Raw genomic sequence first — 18,818 nt, forward strand, 5'->3', positions numbered from 1 at the left:
TAGATTTTCAAAATGGTTATCTCAGGAATAGATTAGAGCATTAAGTTGGAAATTTCAGCTAATGCTTAAAGGGAAAGATGAATTGACCAAAAGCATAATCTGCGTGCAAATACTACCACCAGGACTTCTACTCCAAGAATTGCTTCTGTTGCAATTACTACTAAGGCTAGACACTACTAGAAGGACCAAAAAACAATAAGGTCCTATTGCTGATAGTGTGGAAATTTGTTTCTTAAATATGGCGGTTACGAGGTTAGAGATACGTTACTGAAGATAATGAATTTTGGGAAGTACCAAGTTATTTAGGAATACTCTAATTAAACATTCTACAAGAAATGTGAAAAGAGTGTGTGTGGTATTTAAGGTTCTGTAGCAAAAAAATTATTTAGTGTGAGGATACCTTTTAGACCTAAAGATAGTGAGGATAAAGTTTCAAGAGAAGAAAAGCGTTGTGTTATGAAGGAAAGGATGTGTGGATCAAACTTTCAGCCTTAGATTAATAATTAAGAAATACCTGAGTCGTCAAACATAATTAGTTCTTAGTTTTATTGATTTTGAGCAAGCGTTCAATTTAACTGATAAAATATCTTTACCGAAGGTTCTATCTTCGTACGGTATACCAGCTAAGTACATTAAAGTTATTTTTGCTATGTACACGAATAACATTGCTGTCGTCAAGGTACGAAATAAGGTTAACAGCTGGTTTAGTTTATGTTCAACGATTCAGAGTTCAAGGTAAATGCATCTATCTTAAAATTGGATATTTATTGACATTATCAAACGAGTAAGCTTTCTCAGTGAAATTTATGAATAATGAATTATAATCCCAGTGAAGCTAGCGAGATCTTGCAATATTTGGTAAAAGATCGGTTTTAATTAAAACTTGTCTGACTGGTTTACTTCAATTCCATTGCTGGATAAACAGATAACAAAGGAATTAAATTGAAAGTTGATTGATATTTCAGAAGGAAAAAGAGAGAAAAGAGAAAGAGAAAGTAAAAGAGGGAAAGTTTTTTAATTTTACAGAAGGAGCGGGAACGGTATAGAAGAGCCGCAGTACCGGCCGTACTTTTGTACTTAAATTCCTGGGGACAGGTGTACCGGGTCCCGTACTTCCCATTTGGAGATGGCAAGCGAAAAGCTTGTTTGGAACGCTGTTATGAACTATGTAACTCGTGCTTGTAAACGTGTCCACTCCAATGACATTGCGATTAAAGCCCTTGCCTTTTGGTATAGATTCCATTATGGCAGCTAAGGAGCTAGTTTGGACTCATGCTAACTTACCAACATCGTATGACATCCAGAAAAAACCCTGATGACAACGTGGTAGACGTCGTAAAAGCTATTCAAAGATGCGATGAAAAGAAAATTAGTCTCCCAAGATATGTTATTTTTGAACCTGATGAGGTCCAGAAATTGCTGGTGAGATTGGCGCTACTTTAAATAAAAAAGTGAACGAGTTGGTTGTTAAGTTTGACAACTTTGTCGAGTCAGGTCGATCCATTTCCGCTAGCATTAGTGGGTTTAGTAGAAACAACTCTGCGTCTATGTCTCCCGAGTCCCTCCTATGCAGTTGTTTTGAAAAACCCTCCCAAAGATGTGACAGATGCGACACCTTGGAACGAATTCTTGAAAAAGGTTTGTGGCAACGATGCTGCTTGCATCATCGAACTGAAGCCTCGTAAATCTCTCTCGACGGTAATCGTAGATAGCAAGAACGCCGCTAATTCTGTAGCTCAAGCCAGGACCCCCTAAAAGTAATATAATCTTAAGGAAAATCATATCATCAGGTTTAACGTATCAGAGAACCCTAGTTGTTTTTTTTTCCAGGGGTGATCGTATCGACCCAGTGGCCCTAGAATGTCGCAAGAGGGCTCATTCTAATAGAAGTTTAAAGTTCTAGTGCCTTTTTAAAGTGACCCGAAAAGTGATGGGCACCTAGGTCTCCTCCCACGCTCATTTTCCCCCAAAGTCACCGTATCCAAATTTTGAGATAGCCATTTTGTTTAGCACAGTCGAATAACCTAATAATTATGTGTTTTGGGATGACTTCATCCCCCACAGTCCCCGGGGGAGGAGCTGCAACTTACGAACTTTGACCATTGTTTACATATAGTAATGGTTAATGGGAAGTGTTCAGACGTTTTCAGGAGAACTTTTTCACGTTGAGGGGGGATGGGGTTACATGGGAGGATTTTTCCATGGAGGAATTTATCATGAGGGAAGAGAATTTCCAGGATTTTCTAGCATTATTTAAAAAAAAAAACATGAGAAAAAGAAATTTTTTCAGCTTGAATAAGGATCAGCATTAAATCATAAAACAAACAGAAATTATCACGTATATAAGGGGGTTCGTCTTCTCCACAATACCTCGCTCTTTACGCCAAAGTATTTTTAGTAATTTCAACTATTTATTCTACGGCCTTTGTGATTCGGGGGTCATTCTTAAAGAATCGGGACAGAATTGAAGCTTTAGTGTAAAGAGTGAGGTATTGACGAAGGTGCGAACCCCATCAAATACGTAATAAAGGAGTATAAATAGAGAAAAAAACAAAAAATAATTTTGACAACTGTTTTCATAAAGAGATGAAAAAGTTTGATTCCTTGAGTTGGATTTGTAACCCATATCAAGAAGATGTCAACAAAAACAAGTAAAGAACTCATTTATTTATCAGAAAATGTGTCACTCAAATAATTTTAATCGTAAAGTACAACTACTACTAACAACAACTCACTGCTGCAATAAGCCGTCTGAGGCCAACATGGCTCCACATGCTTCTCCTCCATCCCAATCTATTCCAAGCCTACCTATTTGCACCCTCCAAGAAGTTCCCATTTCCCTCAAATCTTTCCTTATGACATCGTTCCACTCCCTACGGGACGCGAATTTTGATGAATTTTGAAAAAGGCAATCGAAAAACGGAACTGAAACAGATTTATTGGGAATAGATCCCAATCTATTCCAAGCCTACCTATTTGCACCCTCCAAGAAGTTCCCATTTCCCTCAAATCTTTCCTTATGACGTCGTTCCACTCCCTACGGGACGCGAATTTTGAAAAAGGCAATCGAAAAACGGAACTGAAACAGATTCAAACAGAAATGAGAAAGAAAAATGGAATTCCGTTTCTTTTTTTCGTTTTTTTTTTACCAAAAAACAGAGACGACCCGTTTCTTTCTTTTTAACGAACGTTTTAACAATAATTTTTTTTTTTCACTTTTTAGATTCATGAGAGTAAAATGCACGTTACAAAACTTTGATTAATATAAAGATCAAAGATAAAAAAAAGAGCAAAAGTTCCCCAAAAAAGACCAAACAGGCCCCAATTTGCACCCACCCCAGTTGAAATTTAGTTTCTTCCAAAATGTTGTCAAAAGTACGATAAATCTGCTTAATTCAAGCATTAACAGAAACAGATCAGTTTTTTTTTTGTTTATATTTATCCTTATATTCCCCTGTTGTTTAATGTGTAAAGCAAATTCTTTCACAGAGTTTGAGGAAGCGCGTATTGTTGTCAAGATGGGTCTAATTAATATTAAGGATTCAGACATAGTTAGTGTTCAGCGATTTGAAGTTGGATCAAATAGTGCTCAAAGACCAAATAAAGTTGCCTCTGCTCTCGTCCAGGTTTGATCAAAAGAAATAGCACACCATGTGTTTAAAACGAAGAAAAAGCTTAGTGACTCAGGCTTATTTGTACCTTACGAAACATTAACGTGATCTTCTGAGCGCTTCAAGAGATAAGTTTGGAAATCGCAGTTTGTGGTCTGACCAAGGTCGTATTTTTGTGCGCAAAACTAATATTTTTGGAAAAGAGGAAGTACCTAATGATTTTTGGAAAACCTTAATTGAACCACTGTATAAGAAAGATGACAAGAGTGAGCGTCGCTCTTATCGAGGCATTAGTCTGGTCTCTATAGGTGGCAAATTACTTAGTAATATGATACTTTTTAGACTGAGAGATGCTGTAGACAAGGTATCGTAGATCTGTAGATGCTGTAAATTGAGAGATGCTTTTAGAAAATGTAGAGGATGTTTTGACCAAGTTTTCACTCTTAGGTTAATAATTGAGAAGTAACTTCGTTGTAAAACACCTTTGGACCTCAGTTTTATAGATTATGAGCAAGCGTTCGATTCTGTTAATAAAAGAGCTTTAGCAAAGGTATGGGATGCTGTAGATAAGGTATCGTAGATCTGTAGATGCTGTAGATTGAGAGATGCTTTTAGAAAATGCAGAGAATGTTTTGACCAAGTTTTCACTCTTAGGTTAATAATTGAGAAGTAACTTCGTTGTCAAACACCTTTGGACCTCAGTTTTATAGATTATGAGCAAGCGTTCGATTCTGTTGATAGAAGAGCTTTAGCAAAGGTCTTATCCTTATATGGCATACCAGAAAAATACATTAAAGTGATTTGTGCTATGTACGAGAATTATACTGCTGCGGTTAAGGTAGAAAGTGAGGTTAGCAGCTGGTTTTGTATTAAACCAGGAGTTAAGCAGGGTTGTGTTTTATTCCCCTTTATATGGACCATTTTGATGGACTTTGTCTTAAAGAGCACAGGAAAGGGCGTGACTTTGGAATGACTGAGTATTTTAATACGGAACTTTCAGGAAATGATAAAGGACATGATCAATTCACCAAAGGTAATATTTACGCACTATTTCTATTGCTACTGTTGTCATCACTACTACTGCTACCACTACTACCATTCCTACCACTAAATCTACGGATTCCATAGCGAGTACTACCAAGGCTAAGGATATTGAAATAAACATCTGAGGAAATTTTATGGGGAAAGTATGAACAAATCAAAACATACTATGTGCATACAGATTGTTATATGGGCGCATCGCCAATATTTTTGGAACAGCTTGCCGTATCAAGATGGAGCCTCTGAAGCATTATGAGTTGGATGGTCAACTTGCTGAAAGGCAACATGTACCCGCTGCTACTGGTATCAATACTGCTGCTACTACTGTTCCTGAGACTACCACTACTGCTATGATTCTAGTACAATTAATGCTATGCGTGTGAAGGTGAAAATTTCACAAAATACTGAGGCGTAATTTGAATAAAATAAAGTATTCTTTTTGCATACAGATTGTCAAAAGGGAGTATCTTAAGATTGGATTAGGGGGTTAAGTTGGAACTTTCAGAGAATGCTTAAAGGCAAAGATGAATTGCTGAAAAGGTAATAAGTACATGCCACTACAAATACTGCCACTACACCTAGTTTTACTAATGCTACTACTACTGCTACTAAACTACTTCAAATACTACTTCAACACCTTGTAAGGCCTAGAGTATTGATTTAGAAAGAGCGTCAATGGGGGTTCAAAAGAGCACACCAACAATATCTTTGGAACGGTTCACCGTATCAAGAGGAAACTTCTATCTTGGTGATGGGTGATCTTGATGATATATATATATATATATATATATATATATATATATATATATATATATATATATATATATATATATATATATATATATATATATATATATATATATATATATATCCATCCATATTAATGGATGGAAAATCATATGAATGGGGAACTTGTTAAAAATAAGTTTTCAGGAAAAAGGTAGATAAAATGTAGTAGGAATAAAAAACTTGTGTATGTGAGGAATTAGAAAGGTGGAAAGCTATGGAATTTAGAGCAAGAAGTAAGATAGTTAGGTTGTAAAGTGAATGAAGTAAAAGCGGAATAGGGATGAATTAGATTACAAATCAGCAGGGAGTCTGAGACCTTCTCCCCCTCCCAAAGAAGGGAGAAGGAGACATGATTGTTTTATTTTATTTTCAGGAGTTCGAAAAGAAACAATAACCAGTTTGATTCTATCCATTGCATGAAGTATCACCGACCCATCACCAAGAAAAGTAAAAGGAAGAGGAAACAAGGATAGGAGGACCAAATACCACTGGATAAAAGAAAGAAGAAAAAATTTGAATATGCATCAGAACAGGATTTTGTATATTTTCAATCTAATAGTCTATTTTTTGAATAAGAATGAAAAAAGGAGGCACAGCAATAGTGTGCATTCCTGGGAATTGTAGGATAATCAGACAAGGTGCGTCCAAATTTTACCATTCTACACTTAGTAGTTTAGATCGATACTTTAGATACTTTGTTTAGTTAGTTTAACAATCTTCAAATCATATCAAACGTTGAGAATGATATCTATCTTTTATTCGATGGCGACTAATCATCAGGTTTCCAAAATGGCTTTATTTATTATTTATGTGATGAAGCGTAAGCTTTATGATTAACATGACGGAGCATGAACATAGCAATAGAGCGTTCCTGAACCTGAAAACAGAGGGATGGAAAAATGAAAGAAAAAAGCAAATCGATTTTTTTTTTTACATTGACAGTTTTCCTACCTGTTTTTTCTTTTGTTTGTAAAAAAAAAAAAAATACTAATTTGAAAAAGAATTGCCAATTTTGCTAGAAAAAAATATGTCGCAATAGTTTCACGTTTCCCAAAAAGTGCCACTTTAAAATAAAATTGGCCCGAAAGTGTCACCCGTGGCAGCGCTATCAGGGTTGCCAAATTTTTGGTTCATACCGTTTTTAGGGTTGCCGGCTTTTTGGTTCATGAATTTGTCCCTTGAGCATCCAAAAAAGTGTCATTTTCAGCCAAATTATTTCCATATTTGGCTATAATATGTCCATCTTAAAATCTCAAAAATGTTGTTTTTTAAGACTTGTGTTATTGACCAAAAGACACTTTGTAAGCCACTTTTAAAGCGACCAGTTAACATCAAATATATTGGAAAGAAAAAAAGTTTCATTCCTTCATACAGAATGAATCAGTGTGAAAGCACTAAATTCATAAAAGCATGCAAATAGTAAAAAAAAACTACCTGTGGAAGCATAAAGTTCATCATCCAACGAGAATTCGTTCTTGACAGGTATGGTTGGCATAGGGGTTAGCATTTTCACTTCCTTTGGAAGCTGTTCACCAATCATAGTACTTCTTGTGTATGTCATAAGGTACTATCCAGGAGTCAAGCGACATTGCAGATCGCCAGAGAAGCTGGGATGTCCTCTAGTCCCTTTTGACTTAAATAAAACACTAGAACTTTCAATTTCCGATCGAATGAGCCCCTTTCGAAGTTTTTATGACAACTCTTTCTATACGAAGTAATTTGGTCAGGAAAAAAGAGAAAAAATTAATATGTAATAGCCCTCTTTACTTCAGCAGTGCTATTGTGCTGCCAATAATTTCTGGTCGTTTTGAGTTATACATGTTCTTTGTCAACATCACAACTTTGATGAGATGCATTTGGGAAAAAGAAGACTTCGGGGGGGGGGATAGTTGTCCTCCTATCACCTTTGATTCTTAAAAGAGAACTAGAGCTTTTAGTTTCAAATCGAAAGAGCACTTTCTAAAATTTATATGACCACCCTTTCCATAAGAACCTTGTAAGCCCCCGGGGCATAACATAACATCCTTATTCCCAGACTCTGGGGTGAGGGGTTCTGTCAACCCCCGATGGCCTAGTTATATGATCTTTGGACCGTTTTTTACAAAATGTTTATCTCAAAATTTCTATCGGATGCGTTTGGGGAAAAGAGGGGGTGGCTAGCTGCCCTCTGATCACTTATGAATCTTAAAAAGGACACTAGAACTTCTATTTTCCAACCCAATGAGCTCCCTCTGAAGTTTAAATGACCATCTCTTCCATCAAGACCTTATATGTTAACAATGGAAAATTATTACAACTCATAGACCTTGCCTTGACGGCTTAGACGGGCTGTCACCCTCAGTAACATAATTACTGAACCTTTCAATTATGTTGAACGGAATGGTCAATGGAAATTTTGATTTAATGTGTTTGGGAAAACTGTGGACGGGGAAGGGAGCTGATTACCCTCCAATCAATTTTGATTCTTGAAATGGACACTATCTTTCAACTTCCAATAGAATGAGCTCCTTTCGAGGTTTCTACAACAACTTCTTCTAAGCGAAGTGCCTTCGTCAGATAAAATAAAAATAATATTACATTCTGGCCATATTGCTCTTTTCTGAAAAATTTCAAACTGACAAGAATTCATCCTGAGTGCTTGGCATTTGTTTTAATTCCAGACCATCACGAATCTAAATTTTCATTTTGTTAGCTTTTCATCTTGGTAAATAATGCTTGATAAATAGATAGATGTTTTTGCCTGACTATTGGAAGCCAGAAGCGATTGTTAACGAAAAAAAATGCCTGCTTGCCTTTTATCTTGACTGCACCGTAAAAGCAATGAGAAATAAAATCTTTTATAGATGAAAGAATACAAACTTGTAAAGAATTTCAAGAATATTTGCAGATAGTTGTCTTCAAGAAAGAGCAAGCAGTTCCGAAAAACACACTATGAAATATAAAAAAAAATATTAAAAAGTAAGTATTTAAGCTTATTTTGTGCTAAAAAAAAAGTTTTAGCACTACTTTGATGCTAGTGACATTTTTTGTTTGAAGAAATATACATCCAGGAAGGAACTGGATACATTTGCAAATATATCCCTTTTATGTCCCAAATTTCTAAAGTATGTTCCTTATTTGCCCCATTATGTCACTGTCTAATAGGAGTATATCCTTTGGGAATAAAATGTATCCAGTTGGCAACCCTGCCCGTATTACCAAGATGAGGTCAAAACCACTGCGCCAACACAGGACAAAGACAATAATTTTGACTTCTTTGACTTTGGACACAGAAAGTAATTTTATTGTGTTGCGAGAGCAACACTTTGGTTTTGTCGTTTTTTTCGCCTAGCACCCCGATTTCAGTTTATTCCTAGAAAGTAGTAATGGCCTAACCTCTGCGGTTTTTACGGAAAGTGTGAACCTTAGACCAGATTGATGAATATGACTGCATTTTCGAAAGCTTCGTAGAACTCGTACCTGGGGCCAAAAAGGATGGTTTTTGCTTGTGTTTTTACCCATTTCTGTTCGTGATTTTAGTTGAGTTTATCATTTGGTTTTTCGCACTTGGGATTGCGGTAGAGAAATGGAATCAGATGTGCCTCTTAAACTTTAAAATTTCTCTCATTGCTAAAGAGATTACAGATATACCAGTTTGAAAGTTTAAAGGGGCTGATAACTTCAGTAGTAAGGTACACGCTGAAACCAAAAATAGGGTGACACAGAAATGACATCAGATGTGCCTTTTAAACTTTAAAAGTTCTCTCATTGCTAAAGAAATTAGAGTTTATCCTTCACTCCTTTCTAAATGATGACGTTAGAAACTTGGCCTATGGCAAAAAAGTCAGCTTTTGAACTGACAGATAAATTTTTTTTTCGACGGCAATCGATAGCTCTTGATGAGTTGATTAAAGTATATGTCATCCATTCATTGTTAAAAAAATTTCTTCATGAGATATACCAGTTTGAAAGTTTAAAGGGGTTGACAACTTCAGTAGTAAGGTACATAGGCTACTGAAACCAAAAATAGGCCGATACCAATAGGGGAGTTTTAAGCAAGAGGCAGCTGTTAGCTCATAATCTTTTTCGGCAACGAGGGGTTTATAACTTTTGCTAGTTGGTGTACCTGTCATTACTTTCCGGTGTATTTGATGGTAAGACCAATTTGGTTCCAGTGGTTAGACATGCAGGGGACTTGTAAGTAATAATCGGCTCTTAGTCTACAATCATATTCAGCATTGAGGGGTTTGCAACTTTTGCGAGTTGGTGTACCTAGTATTTATTTTAAGCTCCTTACAGATTAACAACTTCAGCGTTTAATCGAAGCGAGGAAACAAAACCGAAGTGTTGCTTTCGCAACACTTTACTCGGTGAAGCCGAAAGAAGATTGCCGTAATACCTCACGTTGCCGATGAAACGTAGATCTGGTTTTGACTGTTTTTCAGAGTAAGCTTTAATGGAAATTTTAACAGAAATGGTGGACCAGGTAAGCAACAAGGTGCAGCAAATACGCATAGAGAAAGAGCTATGCAATTTTCAAAATCATTAAGTACGATAGGTTCAATTTTGAATGGGAATTTTTTGCAAGAAGCCCCCAAATTTACGATGCTTCTTGACTACAAAGCCCTGCAGTGTTTTGCTACAGCCTGTTTCGATCTCTGGATCCCAGCACCACGAAAATATTTGTTTTACTTTCGAGGGATTCAAGAAAAATCCCCTTTCCTCCAATTGGAGCACTGGCATTGTTAAATGCTGCTTCATTAAATTAAACTGGTATTGTATTATTATTGAATTTGTTCCAAATATGGACAGAAAAGCTGGATTTTAGTCACCTTAGTAGAGACCTCTAAAAATCTCCAAAATCTTGAAAACAATTGCAACTGATTTTGGAAAATTTCTAAGTATGTGCCTTTGTTACCCACATAAAAAGTACTAGCTATAATTAGACTTAAGACAGGCCCAGGAGGTAAAACGGGAGGTCCCTCCCCCAAAGAAAGTGCGTCAAAATAAAGTTCCTTTCACTTGAAATTACGCCTTCCCGAAAAGTTTTACTCAGAAATTTCATCCTCAATGAAAATCCTCCAGATAATTTTCTTGTGAATGATTCCGCCTAAAAAAGTTTCCGTATTATGCTTTCATTTAAATAAGACTTTAATTTCTTATCGTTTTTTAAATGGTGCCGGAAATCTCTTTTCCATGGAAGATTTCCCTGAAAATCTTCCCACCGGAAAAGACCCCCCACGGAAAAATCCAACAGTATATTCTGAACCTGTTGAAAATTACCCTTGGAACATCTCACATTAATTTTAGTCAGCAAGGACAAAATAAGACAAACAAAAAGATGTTCAAATACAAATCGCACCAGTGCAAAATTTCCCCTGGAAAGCTTACTCCCAGAGACTACTCTTTTTCACGGAAAATTATCATCGTTGAGATGGAAAATTTCCTCTCTCATTTTCAAAAAATTGCTTGTACAGTTATGAATAACAAATACGATACGTAAGCAATGGAGAAATTTTATAAATTACAGCCCCTTCCCAAGGCGACCTGGGAGTGCATGGTATCCCTAAAGACACAGTTATTGGACCTTTTAGCTTTACTAAACAAAATTGATATTGCAAAATTTTGATTACAAAAGTATTACAAAAAAACTGCATACAAATTTATCATTTGTATACAGTTTATCAAGTGTGAACGCAAGAGCTGCATACAAAATATCATTTAGAGCAAATCAATCATCGAGCCTAAATAGTGCAGTGGAAACATGACAGGTACGGTTACCATCTACTAAAAGTGGAAAAGTTCCTACAAGGTTCGGATTTTTTTTTTTTTTTTTTTTTTTTTTTTTTTTTTTTTTTTTTTAGAGTAAGATATTATGTCTGAAAAATAAAAATATACTAACAAATTGTGTAGTTTTGGGACTACAAAAAGAATGTAAAGTTTATAATAAGAGTTATAAAGAAAGAAGTTAAACTAAATTAACAAAAGTAAAATGTTAGATCAAAACTAATTAGCTGAATAAGTAAGCTAGTACTAGTACTTGTTGCTAGAAAAAATCCCTGTAGAAAATGTCGATATCGCATATCTATAAAATTCAAAGGAAATCAAAAATATGTATGTGTTAATAACTATAGGTACAATTTGTTCTTTGCCAAACAGGGGAAAGGGATGATTTTGTAGGAGATAGGAGGAAGGAAAAAACAGGAAAGAAAATTTAGATGCATTTTCAATTTCCTTAGCGAAAATTCCAAAAGTAACTAATCCCCTTTTCAATGAAAGCACCACAAAAAGAATTTTTCTTTAGGGTGACTCAGGAAAAATTCCCCCATCCTCCAATTGGAGTGCTGGCATTAAAAAATTCTACTGCGTTAGAATAAAAGTTATATTGTGACATTATTCAATTTGCTTCGAATATGGACACAAAAGCTGGATTTTAGTCACCTTAATAGAGACATCTAAAAATTGCCAGAATCTAAAAAACAATTACGACTGATTTTGGAAAAATTTCCAAGTGTATGCCTGTGTTACCTATATAACAAGTACTAGCTATAATTAGACTTAAGATTGACCCAGGAGGTAAAACATTTCCATTTTGATGTCCTCATGATGCTCAAAGAATAAAGGAATTATATGACGGTTAAGATGCGCAACTTTTTTTGTGTTCAGTATCAACTTAGTACGTTCACTAGCATTTTGTCAATTCCTACTGCAACCAAAATTACCGAGTCCAAGGGATTATGCCTGTAAGAGCATTAACATTTATTACTAATTTAATATACCCAGTCTATCAAAGTTTTAATTTTTTTCCCAATTCACAGTTAACTCCACTACTAGCAGGGTTCTGGAAATAACCTGATTATAAACTTGTTAAGGTCATTCACAGAAATATTTCATAGCCATGAAATATTTTCATGAGAAAATACATTTCTCATGAACTTCTACAAATTTCCTAAAAATTGATCCCCTCCTCCTGTTTGGGATGGAACAGGTTGTACCTATAGTCATTAACACATAAATATTTTGATTTCCTTTGGATTTTATACATGGGGAATACCGTTATTTTTTGCAAGGACTTTTTTAAAAGCCCCCCCCCCAATTTCATTTACGCAATGATTTCTGTTAATTTCAAGTTTTTATATTTTTTTTTATTTTCAGCGGGAACAACTTATATTTTTTTAAATTTCTGATTACTTTTCTTATATTACTGGGAAATTCAAATTTTCTGTTTGTAAAACTCCCTCCCTCACAGAAAGTGCGTCAAAATAAAGTTCCTCTCACTTGAAATAAGTCCTCCCTGAAAAGTTTTCCCCGGAAATTTGATCCTGACTGAAAATCCACCAGAACATTTTCTTGTGGATCATTCCGCCTAAAAAAGTTTCCATTTTGTACTTCATATGCATGCAGTTTATCAGATATAAACACAAGAGCTGCATATTAAATATTATTTAGAACAAATCTATAATCGAGCCTCAATGGTGCAGTGGTAGCACGACCGATGTGGTTACCGTCTACTAAAAGGGGGCAAACCCTCTCATTTATGCAATAATTTCTGTTAATTTTATTTCCGGCTAAACAACCCGTGCTTTTTTTTACTTTCTGATCACTTTTCTTATAATACTGGGAAATTCAGTTATTCTGTATGTAAAACACCCTCCCCCATTCCTTCCCAAACAGAGGGAGGGGATGTATTTTAGGAGATAGGAGGAAAGAAAAAAAAGGAAAGAAAATAAGTTGCGTTTTCAATTTCCTTAGTAAAAATACTAAAAGAAACTAAGCCCCTTTTCAATGAAAGCACCACGACAAGATTTGTTTTACTTTAAGGGGCTCAGGAAAAATCCGAACTACATCCCATTGGAGAACTGGCATTCATAGATATTACTTGCTCCAAATATGGACACAAAAGCTGGATTTGAATCACCTTAATACAGACATCTAAAAATCGCTAGAATCTTTGAAACAATTACAACTACAACAGTAATTACAGCAATTACTTTGAAAAAAATTCCAAGTACGTTCCCGTGTGACCGACCTAACAAGTACTAGCTATAATTAGACTTAAAATAAGCCCAGGAGGTAAAAAATTTCAATTTGATGTCCTCTTGATGCTCAAAGAATGAAGAATATGACGCTCAAGGGGCAACATTTTTTGTGTTAAGCATCAACTTATTACATTCCCTAGCATTTTGTCTATTCCTACAGGGGGAGGGATCAAGTTTAGAGGGGTCAAGTTATACTTGACTACCATTACTTAGTAATACTTCACTAGCATTTTGTCTGTTCCTTCTACAAACCAAATCACTGAGTCCTAGAGGTTATTCCTATAAGAGCATTAACATTTATTATTAACTTAATGTACCCAATCTAGCAATGTTTTAAAATTCTATCCCAATTCACAAATAAATCCACTACAAATGACCTGATTATAAACTTGTTAAGGTCATTCCCAGAAATATTTCCAAAAATTGATCCCACCCCCCTGTTTGGGAAGGAACAGATTGTACCTATAGTCATTAACTTATAAATATTTTTGATTTCCTATGGATTTTATATATGTACGATATCGGCATTTTTTACTGGGATTTTTCAAAAAGCATACCCCAAATTTCGTGTTTTATACCTTAAAATTTTGTTTTGGTCAACGCTATCCCTCTCGTCTTAGAGCATCAAGCTTATTGCTTTCAACACTCTTCAAATAGCATTACTCATTTACTCATTCAAATTGAAGTCAAACGCATTCAATTTCAAAACTCTCTCAATTACGCATTGATTTCTGTCAATTTTAAGTTTTTATATTTTTCTTATTTTCAGCGGGAACAACTTGTGTTTTTTTTTTACTTTCTGATCACTTATCTTATAATACTTGGAAATTCAGTTCTTTTGTATGCAAGACTTCCTCTCAAAACAGAGAGTGCGTCAAAATAAAGTTTCTTTCACTTGAAATAACCCCTTCCCGAAAAGTTTTCCCCAGAAATTTCATCCTTACTGAAAATCCCCCAGAAAATTTTACTGTGGATGATTCTGCCTAAAACAGTTTCTTTATTATACTTTCATTTAAAAAAGACTGTAATTTCTTATCGTTTTTCACATGGTCTTTGAAGCGGCATATACATGGTACCTCCTGACGTTTCAGTTGGATATAACGATGGGTAGGTAAAGGGCTCCACACGATGGTTGGAATTCTTTAAACCGAGATTTTGTCATGTTATTTTACAACCATTTAATTTGATGGAAAACTATGGTTAGTATTAAAGTAAGAACAGTACAGACTTCATTGAATACAGGTAGGTTTAACCATCTATAATACACACTACCTGATGCAGTAAAAGTAAGCTGCAGGTTTTGGAGTTTGTTTTCCCATTCAAGGAGAACCTTAATTTACATCACCCTCCACCACTTCTAGCTTTTAATACAGACTACCTTTGGCAGACTTTTTTGTCCCTCGCAACATTCCTTCCAACAGGTCAATTAGGTTATAAGAGATCCCATAATTGAAAGGATGTGCAAGGCGTTCGTCAACAGCTTCACCAGGATCTAAAAGTACATTTGATTTTATGAAGGTGGTTTAAAACCACCTTGAGTGGTTTGCGACGGATGTGCAGCCAAGTTGATTCTGTGATAAATTTGTCTACCTTCTTTGAAGCAAAAAACATAATGACTATTGACGGTTCGATCATTACTTACGTTCAAAGAAGCTACAGCGAAACTTAAGTTCAAGTTTTGGATTCTTTTGTGGAGCTTTTTAGAGAGGAAGTGACGTTTGAAAAAACAAAACAAATCATCTGTAAATTGTGGAGGTGGCAATGGAATTCCACTATGCAAGCAGCAATCTTCAAGTGAATCACATTTGTTTGCTACTCTTCATTCGAGAAAACGGAGGATCCCACAATGAGTATATATATCTATATCTATATATATATATATATATATATATATATATATATATATATATATATATATATATATATATATATATATATATATATATATATATATATATATATATATATATATCGCTGAAGGGTTCCATTAACTAACAATTAACACTTGTGCAGTTTACGGCATCTTTGTAATGTATTTTGTGTCCTTTTGTTAGAGTCGAATATTGCGATGGCGTTCTTTTTCTCGACTTCGTTTCTCTTCCAACTAAATATTTTTTCGTTCCTCACTTTCGCTTTTGACTCGTTGGCACATAATCTTTTAACCACGCATTACTTGTTCTTCTTCGTGTTTGGCTGGATGTGATTATCGCTGTCGATTGTCTTTCAACACCATGTTTGTTTGTTCTTCCTTTTCGTTCTTACTCGTTGTGATTCTCACTATCGCTTATGTTCTAATCACATATTTCTTTGTCCTTCACTTTTGTTTTAGACTCGTCGTGATCCTCAGTGTCACAAGTCTTCATATATGTTTATTAGTTCTTTGTTTCAGATTATCCTTACTTGAGACATTTTCACAATACCCTTTGCTTTAGCTTCTCGGACTGGTCTTGCCAAAAAAAAAAGTCTTGCTTAACTTTCTGCGGACCCTTTGTATGTATTATAGGGAGGGGGAGGGGAGTTCCTGGTCAGCGCTGTTTGGTGGCAAAAAAGCGCCAATTACAAATAGCCATTGGGAAGCAAAGCTGACTTATAAGACAGGCTAGTGAGAATTAAACCGGCTAGTCAACAATTACGAGTGAAAACACAAGCTATTTTAACAGCTTGTATGAAAAAGGGGTCAGCCTCTTGTGACACACGTAATAAGAATTCGTTGATGGAGATACTTTAGCCACGTCCTACGTATGGACAATTCTAGGCTGACGAATGCAGTGTTCCAATGGCAACTATCGGGTACACAACTCAGGAGTAGACCCAGAAACACCTTACAACGAACAAACCAGACAGATATGCGAAACCTAAACACCTCAATCCAGCCACAGTGAGAGGTTTTTTTTTGCACCAAATTTGCAGGAAGATTGACGGCTCCTTCATGATGCACTGGGTGCCTCTGGAGGCACATGCAGATCTAGGGGGTGGGGGTGCTAAGGGGATAAAAAAGCACAAGTGACAAGCACGATTTTCAAAAATTCTACTAATTTTTTAATCATGATAATTTACATCATCCTCCTTTAAACCGAGATTTTTGTCACATTATTATACAACCATCAATAACTATTGATAAAGTTATTGATAATAACATAGCGGAAAAAGTTGAGGTTGGGAGTATTATTAAAGTAATGAGCAAAACAATTTGAATTTACTGCCAGAAGCACGTTTCAATAGCAGATTGGATTCGCTTTCCAATGCTTGCCTTCTCGCAAATAACAGTCTGGCAGCTTTTAGCAAGTTGCGAACCATAGAGACAAGCTATGCAAACTAATTCTGATTCACTTTTCAGCTCAAAAACTGAACACTAATAACTTAACTAACTGCAGCCTGGTGCAGACTAATTATCTTTCCGTAAATCATAATAAATGGAGGAATTAGTCTAATCATAAACAGTAAATAAAAACAAGAGCATAAATGAGTGAGACTGTAGTCACTGACAGTAAACGTCATTTTTGGAAAAAAACAAACAAACAAAAACAAACAAAGACAGCCCAAATAACTGATAATATTTAAACCTTTGTTTGAATAGAAACTAAAATACGAAAATATTCTGGGACAAATTAAGAGAAACCTCAAATTTATTGTAACTGATCAATTAGCATGAATATATGAATAGGCAACATAGAACAAAAAACTTTGGTACGGAGAGAATCGCTTAAATTAAAAGAAAATGAAGGAAATAATCAAAAGAAATTAATTTACTGGTCGTCTTAAGTTGGAAATAATTTTCTTCAAAAGCAATCGTATCTTACTTTTCCATTATTGGTATCAGTTCCATCAGGCTGATCAAAACCCTTTTTTCAAATTAAATAATGACACATCCAAGTACCCAAAATACCCGACGAAGACCTAGTGAAAAACGTGCAAAAATTCTCCACATTCTTTAAATGAAAACACACAAACACAAGGTGAACTATGGCGTAAGATCAAATTTACGCCCAATCACTTTTGTTTTGCAGCTCTTGTTTTTAACATTGATATCTCCTTGCTAAACATCTTTTTCTCTTCCAAGTTATGTATAATTAGCTTTCGTCTTGATCAATCATGTGATAAGCCCCTCGGTTAGCTGTGCTTCGCGCCACCGGGAAGACAGCACAATGTTAATTCAATATGGCTGAAAATAAGATGTGATATAAAACATAACAAATACACCATACGATTTACACTTGATTAAAAAAACAACAGGCAAAAAATTACATGTTAAGTCACATTAAGATTTTGAACCAGATTGGATACAAATATTTCAAGTTCAATTATAAAAATTATTTTTTTCCATTGGTCTTTGCCAGGTCTCTTTAGAAATCCTAATCCCATGACCTCTATTTTAAAACACCAATCTAATTTGTCATATTTGAAAATTTGTCGATTTAATTTTCAAATAGGAAATTTCCCCCAGAGTAATTATAATTTCAGACCCTCTTTCTTTGCCATGTTCTTTTTTTTTTTTAATTGCAACCTGTTTTTTTTTTTTTTTTTTTTTTTTGAGCAGTATGAAAGGATTTTATGAAAACAACTTGAATTAAATGTTCAAAACTGGAATTGTTCTAATTGCTAAGTGTATCTTTGTGTAGAATGATTCAAGAACAAGGTTTTTGAATTTGAGTGAATTTAAGGTATCTGTGGATTAATTGCGAGTCAATAAACTGTAGGGTCTTGGATGTTTTCAGTGAATAAAAAGTATCTTAATTCAATTTTGAGAACCATGGAATGGTATCCTGAAAAATGGCTAGGCAGATGCTTAACGATAACGGCGCTATTTATCTATAATTGCTCCAACTTAAAGGTTAAAAAAATGTATTGATTCTCAACCTTCTACCCTCTTGACCCCAGCAAAATATGTCAAAAATTTAGTCAGATATCCCAAACTCCCTTGAAATTACAAACACCCAATGAAATTACGCATTAAACTTAGCTTGCATTGGTTTTATTTTAATCCAAACGGTGTGTCTCGTATTTAAGCAACTGATCACTCATTACACTTTGCTTCTTCAAGAAAATTAATAAGTTTATTCCTAAACTGATCTATACACAAAATCTATCAATACCACCCCCATACTTATAAATTTTCCAGCCTACTGTATCTAATGACAAATTTTAATCGCCAAAGTTCTATTACAGATTTATTCAAAGCTAAATAATACCTAACAATCGGGGGGGGGGGGGGAAGGACAAAAACAATTACAAAAATGTGTTTTTACGGATTTTTAATACGTTTTTACGAGTCAGACAAACGATATAGCAATTTAAACACTTACGATAAAGTATTACGATAAAGCAATTTAAACACTTACGATAAAGCTACCAATCTTAT

General features: G+C 35.0%; 1 protein-coding gene across 2 annotated transcripts in view; it reads right to left on the minus strand.

The window, feature by feature from the left end:
* Nucleotides 1-17,067: 17,067 nt before the first annotated feature.
* LOC136031406 (regulator of nonsense transcripts 1-like) overlaps nucleotides 17,068-18,818 on the minus strand; it is a 90,594-nt gene continuing 88,843 nt past the window's right edge. The window contains exon 17 of one of the 2 annotated variants that reach the window (XM_065710954.1): nucleotides 17,068-17,621. In XM_065710954.1, the coding sequence (XP_065567026.1) occupies nucleotides 17,613-17,621 (9 nt within the window). In that variant the 3' untranslated portion in view covers nucleotides 17,068-17,612. The remainder of the gene's footprint in view (nucleotides 17,622-18,818) is intronic. The other variant, XM_065710963.1, reaches the window with a different exon arrangement.

The sequence above is a fragment of the Artemia franciscana genome, chromosome 1 (assembly GCF_032884065.1).
Source record: "Artemia franciscana chromosome 1, ASM3288406v1, whole genome shotgun sequence".
Classification (NCBI taxonomy): domain Eukaryota; kingdom Metazoa; phylum Arthropoda; class Branchiopoda; order Anostraca; family Artemiidae; genus Artemia; species Artemia franciscana.